Here is a 19,845-nt window from a genome sequence, read left to right on the forward strand (position 1 = left end):
CAGTGCTGACAAGGTATCAATAGGCCTCAAAGACAGAACAATAGGATATTTTTGATACAATGGGAGAAATTAAACACTGCATAGATTTTAGATGGTATTGAGGAATAACTTGTATTTGATAGGTGTTTAAAACTACTGTTTATGTTATATTAAAAAAGGAGCACCTTACCACATATAGATCTTAGTTATAATAATGTATCAATACTGGCTCACCAATTATAACAAACATATCCCAGAAGCAGCACCAGGATGCAGAAGCAACCTAGCATTTCTTAAATATTTCTTAAATATTACTCCAGCAAGGTGGCAAAGAGTGTTGAAGGAGTAGGATATAGCTGCAACAGGACTGGCCAAGTGCTGATACATCAAAGTTGAGTACCGGGTACAAAGAATGTTCTTTATATAATTATTTCCATCTTTATGTATATTTAAATTTCTTCATAATAAAAATTAGGGAAAATAGCAAAGTTAAGATTTGCCTGTCTTGCTGCAGGATTATAGCTATGTATCAAAATTTTATAAATGGAATCGGAATCTTTATCAAAAGCATTGATGATAGGTTTCTGAGGTGCTACAGAATTACTGGTGATCAATTTGAAGTCATGAGACAGAAGGTTTTTTCCTCTTACACCAGCAGTGCAAATAAAACTATACTTACTAAAAAGACCAAAAACAAAAAAAAATGGTATAGTGAGATACAACTCAAGAGGGCCATTAAAATGGAGAAGTGAAGATAGCTAGGATATTGCTACAAACATGTATTGAAGATGGGAGAAAAGAAAGGAAAAGGAATCTAACAGACAAGGGAGGCAATTATCCCCTTAGCTCTAAGTTTCAAAGCAATTGAATTAAAAAAGGTTCGAAAACAGTAAAGTCCAAATGGAGACAAGGAAGAAACACAAATAAATTATACACAGATATATATCACTAAAAAGAAAAGCTTATTAAGTTGTATGGTTCTATTTACTAGGATACTTTACAAAATAATAACTAAGTGTAGACGTACTATCTAGTACTAGAAGTACTGCCTAGAGACATGGTTTAGTCTAGTAGCAACTAATGCATTCAAACATATTTTTATTTATTTATTTAAGTTTATGTATTTATTTTGTGAGAGAGAGCGAGCGAGCGAGCACACAAGCAGGGAGGGGGCAGAGACAAAGGGAAAGAAAGAATCCCAAGCAGGCTCTGTGCTGTCAGTACAGAACCCAATGCAGGGCTGGAACTCATGAACCACAAGATCATGACATGAACCGAAATCAAAAGTTGGACACTTAACCAACTGAGCCACCGCCCCTCAAACACATTTTTAAAAACCAAGTACAATTCAGGAGTCAAACTTGACTCAGTAGAGAATTGTAGGATACATCCAGAATGGTTCAGAAAGCTGTGGAAATAGAGTAATCTGAGACAGTAACATAGGGAGGTGATTTAGAAGAAAAGATGGGGTAAAACTCTAAGGCCTTCACACTTCAGGGCCGGTGAGAAAGGATCATACTAGTAATGAGAGTTCTGCATGAGCTAAGGAAACACAGGGTTAGACTGAGAGAAAATTGAGAACTGAAGGAATCCAGGAAAAAAAAAAAAAACTGTGAGAATTTTGAAAAGGGGGATTGATGTATTACAAGGCATAAAACTTAGGGCTCTGGCTAAATTCACCTTAAAATATCTTTTTATCTTATAAAGAAACAAATCCTTATACTACCTATCAAAAATTGAACATCAGTTAAAAACCAACCAATCCTGGGGCACCTGGTGGCACAGTGGGTTAAGCATTTGACTCTGGCTCAGTTAATGATCTCACAGTTTGTGAGTTGGAGCCCCGCATCAGGCTTTGCACTGACAGCTCAAAGCCTGGAGCCTGCTTTGGATTCTGTGTCTCCCTCCCTCTCTGCCCCTCCCCCACTCACACTCTGTCTCTTGCTTTCTCTCAAAAATAAACATTAAAAAAAAATCTAAAACCAACCAATCCCTTAAAGGGTTAGCCTCTGGTTGTATATCTTCCCCTTATACACTTAGCCTTTTTATTGGGGTCAGTGAGTAAGAAGTCATTATATCAAAAGGAAGGCAAGCCAAGTCAGCCCCATAAAAATGTTCTTAAAAAGGCCCAAATTCTAAAGCACTTTCAACAAAAAGAAGTTGTGAAGCATTAAATACGCAGAAGGCATAAGTGAGAAAGCCAAGAAGAGTCAAGAGCTGCCTCATTGAAATACAGACCATAGACATGAAAACTTAAAAACAAAAGAAGAAATACAGACCAGAAAATAAAAACCCATTTATTTTTGGAAAGTGAAGGATTCTGAGAACTAGGACGTGGTTATAAGCGGGTAGAAAAAGCATGTCAGTTAATAGTATGAAAGATAAAATAGCCAGAAAGAGAAGGAGAGCCTCAGCATCTAAGGGTTTAGCATTAAAGTTGGGCACCTGGGTGGCTTAGTCGGTTAAGCGTCCGACTTCGGTTCAGGTCACAATGTCACAGTTTGTGAGTTTGAGCCCTGCGTTGGGCTCTGTGCTGGCAGCTCAGAGCCTGGGGCCTGCTTCAGATTCTGTGTCTCCCTCTCTCTCTGCCCCTCCCCTGCTCACATCCTGTCTCTCCCAAAAATAAACAAACATTATTTTCTTCCCCTTCCCTTCCCCCATGTCTTCTAAGTTTTCCAAATTCCACATGTGAGTGAAAACATATATGTCCTTCTCTGACTGACTTATTTCACTTAGCATTCTACCCTCCAGTTCCATCAATGTTGATGCAAATGTCAAGATTTCATTCTTTCTCATTGCCAAATACTATTCCATTGTATATATAAACCACACCTTCTTTATCCATTCATCAGTTGATGGACATTTGGGCTGTTTCCATAATGTGGCAAACAGAGAGGGAGGCAAACCATAAGAGATTATTAAATACAGAGAACAAACTGAGGGTTGATGGGGGGGAGGAGAAAATGGGTGATGGGCATTGAGGACGGCACTTGTTGGGACGAGAACTGGTGCTGCACGTAAGCGATGAAGCATGGGAATCTACTTCTGAAGCCAAGACCACACTGTATACACTGTATGTTAGCTAACTTGACAATAGATTATATTTTAAAAAATAATAATAAATAAACATTAAATTTTTTTTAAAAAGCTACTGAAGTTATCTTCAGGCTTTATCCCATAGAATCCTGGGTAAATTGCGGTCAAAATAGGCAAGAAACCTACTGAAAGACCTATAGAGCTATATCCTGCCTCACCTGGAAACATCTTCCCAGGGCCAAGTAGGAGAAAGGTGAAATGGCACTGTGCAGGCCACACTGATGCTGACATATCCTTTATGAGCTTGTCTGAGAGTCAAAGAGATCTGCTAAGATCTGAGCAACCCAGGAACTGGTAGCTCCAGCCGCACCTATTTGTGTGGCCTCTATGTCACTGAGCTGAGAACAGCTCTAAAGAATCAGGGAGTACAGAGAAAAGGTGAAAAAAAAAGAGAGCACCATCTTTTCCCCTACTCTTCCTTCTCCAGTTATGTTTCTTCTAATAGGTATTGATTTATCCACCGCTTTCCTAATTTCTCATGTTTGGGGAAAGCTAATTTTGGACTAAAAAATAACTATTAAACAGATCTATAATTTTATTAGCATCAGGCTCTAATCAAACGAGCCAATTGTTAGAGAAACCTGGATAATCAGAAAGCTTAGGCAAAGGGCAATGATTAAAAGAACAGACATTGCCAGAATACATAATACACACACACTTCATTAACTTAACACAAACTAGTTTACTAGAATTCCAAACATCAAGAATTCACAAAGAGAGCACATTCACACCCTAGAGACTACACAGCCATGAATTTGAAGGTCCTAGGCTACACAGCATTTTGTGCTTGCTATTTCTACCAACTACAGTTATTTCTACTAATTCTAGCAACCTCCTTTGCTCTATATGTTACCACTAAATTCCTTTAGATACTAATGAATGTCCCATAACAATATCAAACCGTCTAGAGCTTAACAAGATCATTTAATGTGCTAATAACCCCATTTAATTGATTCAGACAAAACATTTAAATATGAGTAATATCAGATTACATCATTAAGCTGAAGATACAAAGATGAATATAAACTAGCAATAAATTCAGGGTATTACATGACTGGGTTAAAGTCAGAAAAAAACTTATTTATCCTTGTAGTAAGAAATAGGAACCCAAGTAGAAAACAGATCTCAAAAATGACAACAGGGCAAGAAAAAGTTATCCACACAACAAGTAGTATTATTTTTAATCCATCCTGCAGTATGATTTGAAGGCAGCTTCCTTAGTGATTAAAGCATATTTACACCCAATGACATGAGGAGAAACAACTCAGAGGTATTCATGTTTAGTGGTTTAAAAAAAAAAAAAAGGCAAATTTTTACCAAAATAGACTTACAAAAACACTTTCTAAAGCAGAATGTTTTAGGTAATTCACTCTGTCATCCTTGTTCACCATAAAAAGGAATTCCCAAAGTCCAATTAGCCTAAGCAATCAGTATCTCCACTCCTACTGGCTAGTGATAAAATTTCCAAGAGAAAAATGCTAAGCATTGTTTATTCCTGATTATTCATTAATAGTTTGAGAATGTAACTGAGGTTTAGAAAGGTAACAACAAATTATAAATTGTTTGGTGTATCATACAAAATAGCTTACCTTGTAGTTTTTTCAGTACAGCAACCTCCATTTTCAGAACTTGTTTTGGTTGTTGAGCTGATTCTACCTTCAGTGCAACATTTTCCCTGGTAAGCATGTCCAAGGCATCGTAAATTTCTCCAAAGCCCCCACCCCCAATCTTCCTCAACTGCAGGGGAAATAAGAACATACACACATAAAATTACTAGAACATTCTAATTGGAAACCAATTCATCTCCTGTATATAATTTTACTATCCCTATTTGAGGATAAAAGATCTCAATATCATTAAATTAACTGCACATATGCCAAGAAAACAAATGCCTAGAAATACCATCAAAACCTTTTCCCATGGTTTTGCCCACAAAAGGTAATGAAATTATTTCAGCCACAATTTTAAAATTTAGTCTACAGCATCAAAAATGTCACAAAAAAGCACAGCACCTGAAAGTTTCGCTTGCCACAAATGCCCCCCAACAACCAGATATGTTATTTTAATTCTAGGGCAACATTTGTAAACTTTTAAACCATGAAATCTTTTTGCCAATCAAAATCATATCTGGACCCCAGGTGAGATGTGTATGTGCAGAGGCTGGAGGTGGGAGTGAGGCAACCAGAGCCCAGCCTTCTCAGCACCACTTATCCTCCTCTCTGAGGCACTGAGCAGACTCCACAGAAGAGACAGAAAACTCCTGTTCTAAACTATCCCAGAGTTCACTATATAACTATATGCTCAGAGAAGACAAAGTCTAATCAAATAAAACACCTTCAACAAACACTTAATATCCTTCCTGATAAAATGTATTAGCTTAACTAGGGAATACCAGGATCTCTGTCTGAGTACTACAAGCAAGTTCTCAAGTGTTAGTGACAACTAAACCTGTAGAGCTATGAGCACCAAGGTGGGTAGTATACTTCAAACCAGATGTAGCACGGAATTAGCGTTCTTCCATTTCCTGAAGGTCTTCTCCTTTCCACATTATCAAACACCTAAGACATGATGTAAAGCAGGCAGTCCTCACTGGAAGCACAAGGGTCCTAAATCCTAACCACCCCAGAGGACTCACTTTAAACTCTATTTCTTTCAAGAACACTGCATTACTGATTACCTCCAGGCAGATTTCTCTATCTTCTGAATCTCTATAGGAATGATTTGCTTAATCATTTAATCATTTTACTAAGCTAAACACCTCAGATATCACTTGTATTAATACACTATGCTATTTTTTTACTTTCCACTGTCAATGTCCTAGCTCCCTACAGTGAAACTAAGTTTCTTCAGAAACAGCCACACCTTTCTATTTTTTTGTTTCCCTTACAGCAAGTGGCTAAGTGGTAACTACATAATTATTGCTAAATAACTATTCATTGCTTTGTATATAAGAGCCATAATCCTTTATTCCAGTTGGGTGATGGGAAGAGATAGCATGAGAAATTCCAGTATGAGCGCAGGATTAAAATAAAGTTCCAGAACTTCATTTCAGTTAAATTGTTTTTTGTTGGGCCCTGATTGATACTTACAATTCTTAATATCTATTAAACAAAGCCTAGTATAACTTTAAAAATCCATAAGCAATACCAAAGGGACATTTTTCTAATTATGGACAGCGGTGACAGGTACCTTCATGTTATACCTCACAACAACCTTACCAAATGACAGAACAGAAAATCTAGACCAAAGTAATGATTTTGCTCCTTGGTCTACTCCTGTAATGTCATCTCAACAATAGTGGGAACATTAATATTTTTTACTGAGCTTGACAAAGCATTAAGACATCGGGGCGCCTGGGTGGCGCAGTCGGTTGGGCGTCCGACTTCAGCCAGGTCACGATCTCGCGGTCCGTGAGTTCGAGCCCCACGTCGGGCTCTGGGCTGATGGCTCGGAGCCTGGAGCCTGCTTCCCATTCTGTGTCTCCCTCTCTCTCTGCCCCTTCCCCGTTCATGCTCTGTCTCTCTCTGTCCCCAAAATAAATAAACGTTGAAAAAAAAAAAAAAAGCATAAGACATCATCAATGTTTATAAAGCAGAAAGCTAGAGGCAGTTTAGTATGATGGGGGTATGTAGATTAGGGAAAGAATGGTGGTAAGGCCTGTGGCAGACTTTGTTTCCTAAAGATGATCACAACAATATCACCCATCCTTTTTGCTCTTCTTCAGTGTGACCTTGCCCCTCACCCAAGATACAGCATCCATTCCCCGCCCTCTTAAATATGGGTTAATCTTGTGGCTGCTTTAACCAACAGAACATGGTGAAGTAATACTGCCCCAGCCCTGAGAACAGCCCTTAACCAGCCCTGCAGTTTCTGTTTCCTGTCTCTCAAAAGCCAGCTACCATATAAAAAGTGTGACCATCTGAGAAGCCACAGACCTGTGAAGAGGTCCTAGAAAATAAGCTACCAGGGATGACAGGGGGAGGATTAGGGAACCAAGGACCTTCAAGTCACCAAACAGCCCACTTGGAAGTTGGATCCTCTAACCCACCCAACCCTGCCAAGTGCCACATGGTTAAGAGACAAACTGGGGCGCCTGGGTGGCTCAGTCGGTTGAGCGTCCGACTTCGGATCAGGTCATGATCTCACAGTCTGTGAGTTCGAGCCCCGCATCGGGCTCTGTGCTGACAGCTCAGAGACTGGACCCTGGTTCAGATTCTGTGTCTCCCTCTCTCTGACCCTCCCCTGTTCATGCTCTGTCTCTCCCTGTCTCAAAAATAAATAAAAATGTTAAAAAAAATTAAAAAAAAAAAGAGACTATCAGGCAAACTCATCTCAAATTCCTAATCCACAAAATTATACGTAAAAAAATGAAATTTTTTAAGCCTCTAAATTTTTTTTTTTAATTTTTTTTTTCAACGTTTATTTATTTTTGGGACAGAGAGAGACAGAGCATGAACGGGGGAGAGGCAGAGAGAGAGGGAGACACAGAATCGGAAACAGGCTCCAGGCTCCGAGCCATCAGCCCAGAGCCTGACGCGGGGCTCGAACTCACGGACTGCGAGATTGTGACCTGGCTGAAGTCGGACGCTCAACCGACTGCGCTACCCAGGCGCCCCTTAAGCCTCTAAATTTTGATGCAGTTTGTTCATAATGGTAGATAACCAAAACACCATCCATAACAATGAGACTATTTCTTACTAAAATGCTACTATGCCTCCCAAATTTGGGGGACATGTTCGATATGTATATTAGTTCTAATTATCAGGACAGAGCAACTAAGCCAGGCATAGCTTCATTTGTCACCTTTTGATATGTCTACTGGAAACAGCCAGACTTTATCACAGCACTTAATACAAAGCACTCACCAAAGAAACACTCATTTCTGACTTACATAAAAGATTACTAATTGTAATCTTCCTGCACCAATCCATGATGACAACATGATTCTTTTCTTACATTTACTCAAGTAAATTTTCAAAGCCAATAGATTTGCCTAATTGGTTAAAACACTGTATCATAGAAACAAAATTTGTATTTCTAAAGGAAGAATCTTCTTTTTCCAATCTGTTGATAAACTAAGGAAACCACTATAACAACTTTCCTACACCTGGTAATGAACAAAACTCTGATTAAAATACATATTTAAATACATCTGAAACAAAAATTGTTCCTTGAAGAGCAGAGAAGATGGCAGATTCCAAGTCCAGGACAAGGAAGATATCAAAGGACTATTAGGATCATGTTGAAAGACTCAAGAGACAACTTGAAGGGCGTCCTCCCTTAGTCAAATGAGACAGTTTAGGGATCAATAAGGATAGTAATGACAACTGACTGAAACATATGAAATATGCTTAAATCCATGCATTCTTGACTACCTTTTTTTTTTTTAATTTTTTTTTTCAACGTTTATTTATTTTTGGGACAGAGAGAGACAGAACATGAACAGGGGAGGGGCAGAGAGAGAGGGAGACACAGAATCGGAAACAGGCTCCAGGCTCTGAGCCATCAGCCCAGAGCCCGACGTGGGGCTCGAACTCACGGACCGTGAGATCGTGACCTGGCTGAAGTCGGACGCTTAACCGACTGCGCCACCCAGGCGCCCCAACTACCTATTTTTAAAAATCTCATTGGTCACTTTTGGAAAATGCCAGGGAACCAATTCATTATTTTGAAAACTGGTAAATTAAGAAAAAGAATTAAGCATTTATTCTCTTTTCCTAATCAAAATGTACCTCAGGACAATCAAATAGTTGACAACAAAAAATTTCTCTTTGTAGATGTACTTTAAAAAATGAAGGAATGACATGAGTGCCTGGGTGGCTCAGTGGGTTGAGCATCCATTTTGGCTCAGGTCATGATATCTTGGTTGTAAGACTGAGCCCCATGTCAGGTTCTGCATTGAGTGTGGAGTCTGCTTCAGATTCTCTCTCTCCCTCTTCCCCACTTGCACACGTGTGCTCTCTCTCTCTCTCTCAAGATAAATAAACAAACATTTAAAAAATGAAGGAATAACAAACGCTCAATAATCTGCAATTAACAGACCTAGAAAATGATGATCAGGACTGCTAAAATGAGAATGGCCAATAGGACACACAATGTCTTGATGGGTGATAAGACATTATGTGCCTCCTATTGAAAGATCACAATGCCCTTTATGAAAAAAAAAAAAAAAACGCCAACTCAATAAACAAACCTGAACTTAGATCTAATCAAACCACAATAAATAACAATTTGGGGATGCCTGGGTGGCTCAGTTGGTTAAGTGCCCGACTCCTGATTTCAGCTCAGGTCATGATCCATAGTTCCTGAGATCGAGTCCCACACTGGGGGGTTGTCGGTGCAGAGCCTGCCTGGGATAATCTCTATCTCTCTCTCTCTCTGCCCCTCCCCTGCTTTCTCTCTCTCTCTCTCAAAATAAATAAGCTTCTAAAAATAAGTAAATAAATAAGAATTTACATAAAATACATGAGACAGAGAAACCTATTAATACCACACATAAGAAATCAGAAAAATCCAAACTGTGAAATTCTACAGGTAAATGACCAAGTTTCTTCCATAAATAAACTGTGAGGAACAAAAGCAAGATGAAAAGAAATCTAGAAATTAAAAGATATTTAAGTGATGTCAACCAATTGCAACACCCAGGCTTTATTTGGATTTGATTCAAATCATTAAAAATAATTTACAATAGGGGAAATGTGAAAGCTGGAAGGATACTTAATGACATTAAAAAATTATTACTTTTTTAGATGTGATAATATTATGACTACATTTTTAAAAGAATTTTTAACCTTTAGAGATACATAATTGTAGTACACACAGAAGAAATACCAGGGTAAAAGATTTGCTTCAAAATATTCCGGGAGGGAGGTTAAAGAGATAAAACAAGACTGACTATAAATTAGTAACTACTTAAGCTGGGGCATGAGTATATAAAGGTTAATTATATCAGTCTCACTACTTTTATGTACGCTTACAATTTTCCTTAATAAAAAGTTCTAAACTTTTTTAAAAGAGAAGTTCATTGTACTGTATTTTTTTTTTCATTTGTGTTTCTCTAAGTACACTTTTTTCTACCTTACTCAGCATTAGCTATCAGTGGTTAGGAAAACGGACTACTGTATAAAGCAAGAATTATTGTATAAACAAGACAATCACAGGAAAATAACTGAAAACTGATTCAGGCATATTAGCAATATATATATTATTTCCTAAGGAAATCCTATTTTTATCAAGATACCAAAAATTACCCCACATGTTGTCTCTCTCTCGATCTAAGAGAGATACCCACCACTTTCCATCTTTCTTTGACCAAGATTCCAACACTGAGAATATCCGGCTGCTCTCCTCCTCCACTCATTGCAATTCACTGATGTGATAGAACGGTTATACAGGCATCCAGCTCCCAAGGGTGGTTTCCATTTAACCTAAAACAAAAGAAACAGCAGCAGCATATCAGGGCTAATTAATTAACACAAACATTCCAGGACCAAGTAGCACCATTAATTCTATACATTAATTAGGTTGCTTTGTTGGAAAGGGAGTAAAAACACCACAGACTCAGTTCCAAAATCTGTTTAGTGCTTATATAAAAAAAAAAAGTACCTTTCCATTAAAGATGCCCATGACATTACAAAGACATTATGTTACAACACAGATATAATTTCAATAACTGAGATTGCTAAACTATAGAGCAAGCATGGTGTCAATGACAATTGACCTAGACAGACCACCACCCTAACTACAACATATTGCTAAAGAAAAAGACATGGTACCTAACTTATAACAGCTTATAGTTTAATAGGTTGTAACTTAGAGCTTATCATCATCAGAGCTAATAAAATTTTAATATTACATAATGTACAAAATGCATTCAAAACGCATAGGAAATAAACATGAGCCACAGAAATGTACTGTTGATCAGTTCTAATACAATGATATTTAAAGAAAAAGAGGATAATAATATGAACAGCATACCTACAGAAAATGAAAATAAGCAGAAAAATCTGGCCTAAAGGAGATAAGGAGATGACAACATAAATCATAATTAGAAATTAGGAACACATAAAAAGAAATCTGAGCTAACTCAGAAAAGGATCAGAAATGAAGAGGAGACACATGAGAAAACACCATACAAATTAAGGAAGAAAAAAAGAAGAAAATGAAAAACATATTTAAAAGCAAAAGTGACAAATAAAAGGCAAAGTAAATACAAAATACATATTATAGAAGGCCCCCAAAAAGAAAACCCATGCTAGGAAATAGAACAAATACTAGCCAGTATAATACAAAAAAATTCTCTAAATTAAAAGAAAAAGGCTAAATTTGTATACTGAAATGGTATATCACTGGGATATTCTTGGGTATACCCAGGTATACCTGGGAAAACAACCCAAGAGATCAACATCAACACGCAGTCTAATAAAACTACTAGATTTCAAGGGGGAAAAAATCATCAGCATCTGTGCAGACAGTCCAAATTACTTAAAAGGTAAAGAAAACAGACACTGGCACTGAAAATAGACATTAGCACAAACAGTTTACACCAGCAGACAATGAAATTATACATTTAAATATCTAAGCCAAAGATGTTCTACCCAGCCAAATTAACTTCCATAGCTAAAGGAAACAAACAGTTATGAAACACAGAACTCAAAGAACACTGTTCCCAGGAAATGCCCCTAAGAATCAACTATATAACAAGCATTAGACAATCAAGGAATTATGGTAGAAGATCTGGCATGAGGAATGGCCTGAAAAGGCCTAAAAGCAATGATAACCCAGTAGCAATGAGTACCTCTGCCTTCAGATTGTGGACTTTAAACATCACCTCCCACTAAAAGAAATCAGGGCTTCCTGGAGAAATGGCTTTTTCCAGGTCTGACACAGGAAATTGTACACCATGAACTTGAGATATCTTGTCAAATCAGAAAGCAACAAAATATCAACAATACTACTACAGGCAAGTCAAAGGAAATCAGAGCCAGGCAAAAGGATTCTCATTTGCCAAATTTCTCCCTTGAGCATATACAAGAATGGTGACTGCAATGATTGGAAAATATAAAAAATACAAATACCAATAGTTCATAATGACACTCAAAAAAAGAAAAAGAGGGGCGGCTGGGTGGTTCAGGGGGTTGAGCATCTGACTATTTATTGGTTTTGGTTTAGGTCCTGACCCTAGGGTCATGGGATGGAGCCCTGTGTGGGCATGGAGCCTGCTTGGGATTCTGTCTCTCCCTCTGCCCTTCTCCCCCGCTCACATGCAGTCTCTCTCTTTCTCTCTCTAAAATAAACAACAACAAAAAAAAGTAAAAAGAAATTTCCTCTTTGGCCATCCTGTGGAGGTTGCCAGAGTACAACTTATTACTCTGAACACTGATAATGAAACAAAGAATCATGGATTTATCGTGCCTTTCTAGTATGAACAGTATCTGGGGGAAACTAAGGAGATGAATTTATTCCTCAAAGAATAATCACAGCTAATAAATGCTAGAAGAAATGACAGAATTAGAAAATCACCATTTTCCATGGGGTGCCTGGGTGGCTCAGTCGGTTAAGCATCCGACTTCAGTTTAGGTCGTGATCTTGAAGTTCTTGAGTTTGAGCCACACATTAGGTTCTATGCTGACAGCTCAGAGTCTGAAGCCTACTTCGGATTCTCTCTCTCTCTCTCTCTCTCTCTCTCTCTGCCTCTTCCCTGCTTACACTCTGTCTCTCAAAAATAAACATTAAAAAAATTAAAAAAAAAAATCACCGTTTTCCAAATCCAAAGGTAGATGGGGAACTTTAATATGAAAGATTAAGTTGAACCCACCAATCAATCTTTTTTTGTTTTAAATTTAATTTATTTATTTTGGGGGGAGGGTGAGAGCCAGAGAGCACAGGGGGATCAGAGAGAGAGGAAGAGAGAGAGAGAATCCCAAGCAGGCTCCATGCCACAAATGCAGAGCCCAACGGGGGACTCAAACTCACAAACCATGAGATCATGACCTGAGCCAAAATCAAGAGTCAGACGCTCAACCAACTGAGCCATCCAGGAACCACCCCCCCCCCACAACCACCAATCAAGCTTAACATCACTAAAAAGCAAGACAACGAGGGGCGCCTGGGTGGCGCAGTTGGTTAAGCGTCCGACTTCAGCCAGGTCACGATCTCGCGGTCCGTGAGTTCGAGCCCCGCGTCAGGCTCTGGGCTGATGGCTCAGAGCCTGGAGCCTGTTTCCGATTCTGTGTCTCCCTCTCTCTCTGCCCCTCCCCCGTTCATGCTCTGTCTCTCTCTGTCCCAAAAATAAATAAACGTTGAAAAAAAAAAGAAAAATTGAGTAGGATATAATATTAAGGAATAACTGATAATTTTCTAGAGTGTAACAATAGTGGTATGGTTATGTTTAAAAAGTCTTTCTCAGACAGATACCATATGTTTTCACTCTTATGTGGATCCTAAGAAACTTAACAGAAACCCATGGGGGAGGGGAAGGAAAAAAAAAAAAAAAGAGGTTAGAGTGGGAGAGAGCCAAAGCATAAGAGACTCTTAAAAACTGAGAACAAACTGAGGGCTGATGGGGGGTGGGAGGGAGGGGAGGGTGGGTGGTGGGTATTGAGGAGGGCATCTTTTGGGATAAGCACTGGGTGTTGTATGGAAACCAATTTGACAATTTCAAAAAATAAAATAAAATAAAATAAAATAAAAAGTCTTTCTCTGTCAGAGACACATAAACTACCAATGTACAAAGTGAAAAAAGGTCTTGAATTTGCCCTAATTCACTGTAAGGGGAAAAAGAGTTACTGTATTAGGGGTGGAGAATTAGATGAGGTAAGAATGGTAAAATTTTTATAATTTTTCTAACTGTATGACGGGTACATGGGAATTCACTATACTATATATTTCTGTGTATGTTTGCAATATTTATATACTAAAAGTAAAAAAAAGTGCATAGGTTAAAAATATCTAGAGTCTTTTTTAACAAACAGTACTGTGATAACTACACATCCAATGCAAAAGAATGAACTTGTACCCCCATCTAATATAATATACAAAAATTAACTCAAAATGTATCAAAGACATAAAAGTGAAAGCTACAATCATAAAACTCTTGGAGAAGAAAACAAAGGCATAAATCTTTATGACCTTGGACTAGGCAATGATTTCTTAAATAGGATACTGAAAGTACAACAAACCAAAAAGAAAAAAAAAAGATAAATTGAACTTCATCAAAATTTCTAAAATTTATGTTAAAAGACAACCTAGAAGAAAAGAACTGCAAACTATATTATCTGATAAAGGGCTAATGCCCAGAATATATAAAGAACAATTCAACAACCCAAAAAAACCAAACAACTCAATTTAAAAATGGGCAAAGGACCTAAACAAATAATTATCCAAAGAAGACATACATATGGCTAAAAAAGCATATTAAAAGATGCTCAACATCTCTATCATTGGATAAATGCAATTCAAAACCTCATGAGAAATCACCGCATAATCACTAGGACGGCTACTATTAAAAACAAGCAATCAGTTGTTTAACATAGTGTTGGAAGTTCTAGCATCAGCAATCAGACAACAAAAGGAAATCAAAAGCATCAAAATTGGCAAAGATGAAGTCAAGCTTTCACTTTTTGCAGATGACATGATACTATACATGGAAAACCCGACAGACTCCACCAAAAATCTGATAGAACTGATACATGAATTCAGCAAAGTCACAGGATACAAAATCAATGTACAGAAATCAGTTGCATTCTTATACATTAATAACAAAGTAACAGAAAGACAAATAAACTGATCCCATTCACAATTGCAACAAGAAGCATAAAATACCTAGGAATAAACCTAAGCAAAGATGTAAAAGATATGTATGCTGAAAACTATAGAAAGCTTATGAAGGAAACTGAAAATACAAAGAAATGGAAAAACATTCTGTGTTCATGGATTGGAACAATAAATACTGTTAAAATGGCAATACTACCCAAAGCAATCTACACATTCAATGCAATTCCAATCAAAATTGCACCAGCATTCTTCTCAAAGCTAGAACAAGCAATCCTAAAATTTGTATGGAACCACAAAAGACCCCGAATAGCCAAAGTAATACTGATGAAGAAAACCAAAGCGGGAGCCATCACAATCCCAGACTAAATTTAGCCTCTACTAAAAAGCTGTGATCATCAAGACAGCATGGTATTGGCACAAAGACAGACACATAGACAAATGGAATAGAATAGAGACCCCAGAACTGGACCCACAAATGTACGGCCAACTAATCTTTGACAAAGCAGGAAAGAGTATCCAATGGAAAAAAGACAGTCTCTAACGAATGGTGCTGGGAGAACTGGACAGCAACATGCAGAAGAATGGAACTAGACCACTTTCTTACACCATTCACAAAAATAAACTCAAAACGGATGAAGGACCTGAATGTGAGACAGGAAACCATCAAAACCCTAGAGGAGAAAGCAGGAAAAAACCTCTCTGACCTCAGCCGCAGCATTTTCATACTTGACACATCTCCAAAGGCAAGGGAATTAAAAGCAAAAATGACCTATTGGGACCTCATCAAGATAAAAAGCTTCTGCACTGCAAAGGAAACAATCAACAAAACTAAAAGGTAACCGATGGAATGGGAAAAGATATTTGCAAATGACATATCGGATAAAGGGCTAGTATCCAAAATCTATAAAGAACTCACCAAACTCCACACCCAAAAAACAAATAATCCAGTCAAGAAATGGGCAGAAGACATGAATAGACACTTCTCTAAAGAAGACATCCAGATGACCAACAGGCACATGAAAAGATGCTCAACGTCACTCCTCATCAGGGAAATACAAATCAAAACCACACTGAGATATCACCTCACGCCAGTCAGAGTGGCTAAAATGAACAAATCAGGAGACTACAGATGCTGGAGAGGATGTGGAGAAATGGGAACCAGCACTTTCAACAATAGCCAAATTATGGAAAGAGCCTAAATGTCCATCAACTGATGAAGGGATAAAGAAATTGTGGTTTATATACACAATGGAATACTACTTGGCAATTAGAAAGAATGAAATACGGCCTTTTGTAGCAATGTGGATGGAACTGGAGAGTGTTATGCCAAGTGAAATGAGTCATACAGAGAAAGACAGATACCATATGTTTTCACTCTTATGTGGATCCTGAGAAACTTAACAGAAGACCATGGAGGAGGGGAAGGGGGAAAAAAAGTTACAGAGAGGGAAGGAAGAAAACCATAAGAGACTCTTAAAAACTGAGAATAAATTGAGGGTTGATGGGGGGTGGGAAGGAGGGGAAAGTGGGTGATGGGCATTGAGGAGGGCACCTGTTGGGATGAGCACTGGGTGTTGCATGGAAACCAATTTGACAATACATTTCATATTAAAAAATAAATATAGATAAATGTAGAAAAAGAAAAAACAAGCAATCAAACAGAACTAATAAGTATTGGAGAGGATACAGAAAGTAAAATATAAAAGTAAAATAGTGGCAAAGTAAAATATAAAAATGTAAAAACAGCCACTATGAAACACACAGTATGGCAGTTCTTCAAAACATTAAACATACATTTCCCACATGATTCTGCAATTCCAATTCTGGGTATATATCTCCTCAGATTGAAAACAATGTCTCAAACAGATATTTGTGCACTCAAGTTCACAGCAGCATTATTCACAATAGCCAAAACATGGATACAGCCCCAATGTCCATCAACAGATGAATGGATTTAAAAAATGTGGTATAGAAAAAAAAAAATGTGGTATATGCATACAATGGAATATTATTTAGCCTTAAAAAAAGAAGGAAATCCTGACATGCTACAACATGAATGAACCTTGAGAACATTATACTGAGTGAAATAAACCAGTCACAAAAGGACAAATACTCTTATGTATCCACTTATATGAAGGATTTAGAGTAGTCCAAATCACAGACAGAAAAAGTAGAATGGTGGTTAGTAGGAGCAGGAAGGTAGGGAAAAAGGGGAAGTGTTTTTCAGTAGGTATAGAATTTCAGTTTTGCAAGAGGAAAGAGTTATGGAAATCTGTTTTACAACAACGTGAACATATTTAACACTAATGATCTGTCCGCTTAAAAATGGTTAAGATGGTATATTTTATATTTTCTTTACCATAGTAAAAAAGCAAAGCGAAAGGAAAGGAAAGGAAAGGAAAGGAAAGGAAAGGAAAGGAAAGGAAAGGAAAGGAAAGGAAAGGAAAGGAGAAGAGAAGAGAAGAGAAGAGAAGAGAAGAGAAGAGAAGAGAAGAAAAGGAAAAGAAAGGATGGTATGGGCCCAAGGTGGGGAAACTGGTAACATTCAGCATGATAACATACATTTAAACTCTAAACCAGTAATTATACTTCAAGAAATCTATTCCAAAGGTACCACGACAAAAAATGTGAAATGACTTCTTCGCAAGACTTTTCACTGTAACACTACTTACAATCACAAGACTAGAAAAAAAAAAAACCTAACAGCCCATCAATAGGGGGTTAATGGAATGATATGGTTCATCTGTGTAATGGAATACTAGTCCAGGAATAAGAGAGATGTTGATACAGTGATTTTCAGGATACATTGTTAAGTGAAAAAAAGCAAGATGCAGTAAAGTATTTACAGTATGCTACTTTTGTGTTAAAAGAAGATAAATGTTAAACTTATTAACTTATTTGCTTTTTTTAAAAAGAAAAAGAAAAAGAAAAAAGATAAGCCAAAAAATGATGAAAATGATTCCCTATAGCAGAGGTCAGTGTATTGTTGGAAAAAGGCCAGATAGTAAATATTTCAGTCTTTTCAAGCCATATAATCCTGTGACAGCTACTCAACTCTGCTGTTACAACACAAAAGAAGCTATAGATGATATGTAAACAAATGAGTATGGCTGTGACAAAACATTATGTGCAAAAAGAGCTAGGTAGCCAAATCTGGCTTACAGGCTGTTGTTTGTCAACCTTTTCTCAAACGAATGGAGAAAACAGAATAGAAGGGATAAGAATGGGAGTCAGACTTCTATGGATCTATTTTATAACGTAGGTTTGATTTTAAAATCAAAATCATTGGAGCACTAGGGTGGCTCAGGTGTTGAGCATCTGACTCTTGGTTTCAGCTCAGGTCATGATCCCAGGGTCATGAGATTAAGCCCAGCGTTGGATGAGCTTGGAGCCTGCTTAACATGAACTCTCTTCCCTCTTTCTCCCTGCCCCTCTCCCTTGCTCTCCAAAATTAAAAAAAAAAAAAAATTAAACCAAAATCATTGTTTTGCATGAGAAAAAACTATTATAATTAAATTCCAAGTTCAAGAAAGTAACTTTCCAATAGTAATCATCAGAGCTGGCTTTAAACTCATCCTCGTCTATCAATAATAGGTATGAATAAGTGACCACACTTCAGAAAGTCTACTAATTAGGGGATGCCTGGGTGGCTCAGTTGGTTAAGGGTCTGGGTCTGGATTTCGGCTCAGGTCATGATCTCATGGTTCACGATATCGAGCCCTGTGTTCAGCACAGAGCCTTCTTCTAGGATTCTCTCTCTCTCCCTCACTCTCTGCCCGTGCCCTGCTCGTGTGTGTGGGTGTGTGGGTGTGTGGGTGTGTGTGCGCGCACGCACACGCACATTCTCTCTCTCTCTCTCAAAATAAACAAACATTTTTAAAAAGTCAACCAATCAGCAGTGACACTCCATAACCACACGTGCATAACAAAAGTTCAACCACTTTCTAAAAACAGTCTCACTTCACTGATCCCAGAACTCTTTAAGCCTCATAGCTCTCCCTTGCACAGAGAGACATGAAAAAGCATTTGGTTCAGATATTCAGTGACTGCCGCTTCCTTCAAGACAATTAAAAGATATAATTAGGGGCGCCTGGGTGGCTCAGTCAGTTAAGTCTTCGATATTTCAGCTCTGTTCATGATCTTGCAATTCACAAGTTCAAGCCCTGCATCGGGATCTGTTGCTGACAGCTCAGAGCCTGGAGCCTGCTTCTGATTCTGTGTCTCCCTCTCTCTCTGCTCCTCCCCCACTTTTTCTCTGTCTGCCTCTCTTAAAAAATAAATAAAACATTAAAAAAATTTTTTTAAGACAAAATTAAATTTAAAAAGAAAAAAAGAGCCAAATATCAAAAATTTTACACAACCTCTAAAAATTTAAAACAGACTGAAACCAATAACCTACTGTTTTACCAAGTTTGTGGCTCTAAAATACAGTAATTTGATTGTACATTCCCTATTCTAAAGGAATAAAAGAATCACAAAGAAATGTTAAAACAGCCTTTAGTAGTTATATTATTAGAATATCAATTACATTATTTTAAAACTATTATAGATATACTGCAGAACACAGCAAAGAACTGATTACATTAAGCCACTAGGAATCAACATTTTACACAAAAAGAGATATAAATACAGAAGTCAAAGAAGTAAAAATCCTGAAATCTTATAATGAAGAAAATATGAAAAAATATGATCTTTATTTAAATATGTACTTCACAACTAACCATGAGCAGTCCTAGAAGCAACACAGAACAGTCTCATTAAACATCCATTAGTATCCAGACTGAGGGTACCAAATACCATTTTCCTCCCCGCCACACCCAAAACAAAAAAGACTGAGGGGTGTCTGGGCAGCTCAGTTGATTAAGCATTTGACTCTAGATTTCAGCTCAGGTCGTGATCTCATGGTTTGTGAGTCTGAGGCCCACATCAGGCTCTGATGACAGCAGGAAGCTTGCTTGGGATTCTCTCTCTCTCTCTCTCTCTCTCTCTCTCTCT

The 19,845-nt window shown here is 37.7% G+C and overlaps 1 protein-coding gene across 5 annotated transcripts in view; it reads right to left on the reverse strand.

Annotated features, from left to right (window-relative positions):
* Nucleotides 1–19,845, reverse strand: part of TTBK2 (tau tubulin kinase 2) — a 161,175-nt gene that overhangs the window by 116,285 nt on the left and 25,045 nt on the right. For 2 of the 5 annotated variants that reach the window (XM_040492419.1, XM_040492422.1), the window contains exon 1: nt 4,665–4,777. Coding sequence is in view for 1 of the 5 variants with exons in the window: in XM_040492418.1 (XP_040348352.1) it covers nt 4,665–4,812; nt 10,367–10,435 (217 nt within the window). In the remaining 4 variants the exon portion in view is untranslated. Of the gene's footprint in view, nt 1–4,664; nt 4,813–10,366; nt 10,503–19,845 lie in introns of those variants that run through there. The other 3 variants (XM_040492418.1, XM_040492420.1, XM_040492423.1) reach the window with 3 other exon arrangements.

Source organism: Herpailurus yagouaroundi, unplaced genomic scaffold, assembly GCF_014898765.1.
Source record: "Herpailurus yagouaroundi ecotype Mexico unplaced genomic scaffold, PumYag 184, whole genome shotgun sequence".
Lineage (NCBI taxonomy): Eukaryota > Metazoa > Chordata > Mammalia > Carnivora > Felidae > Herpailurus > Herpailurus yagouaroundi.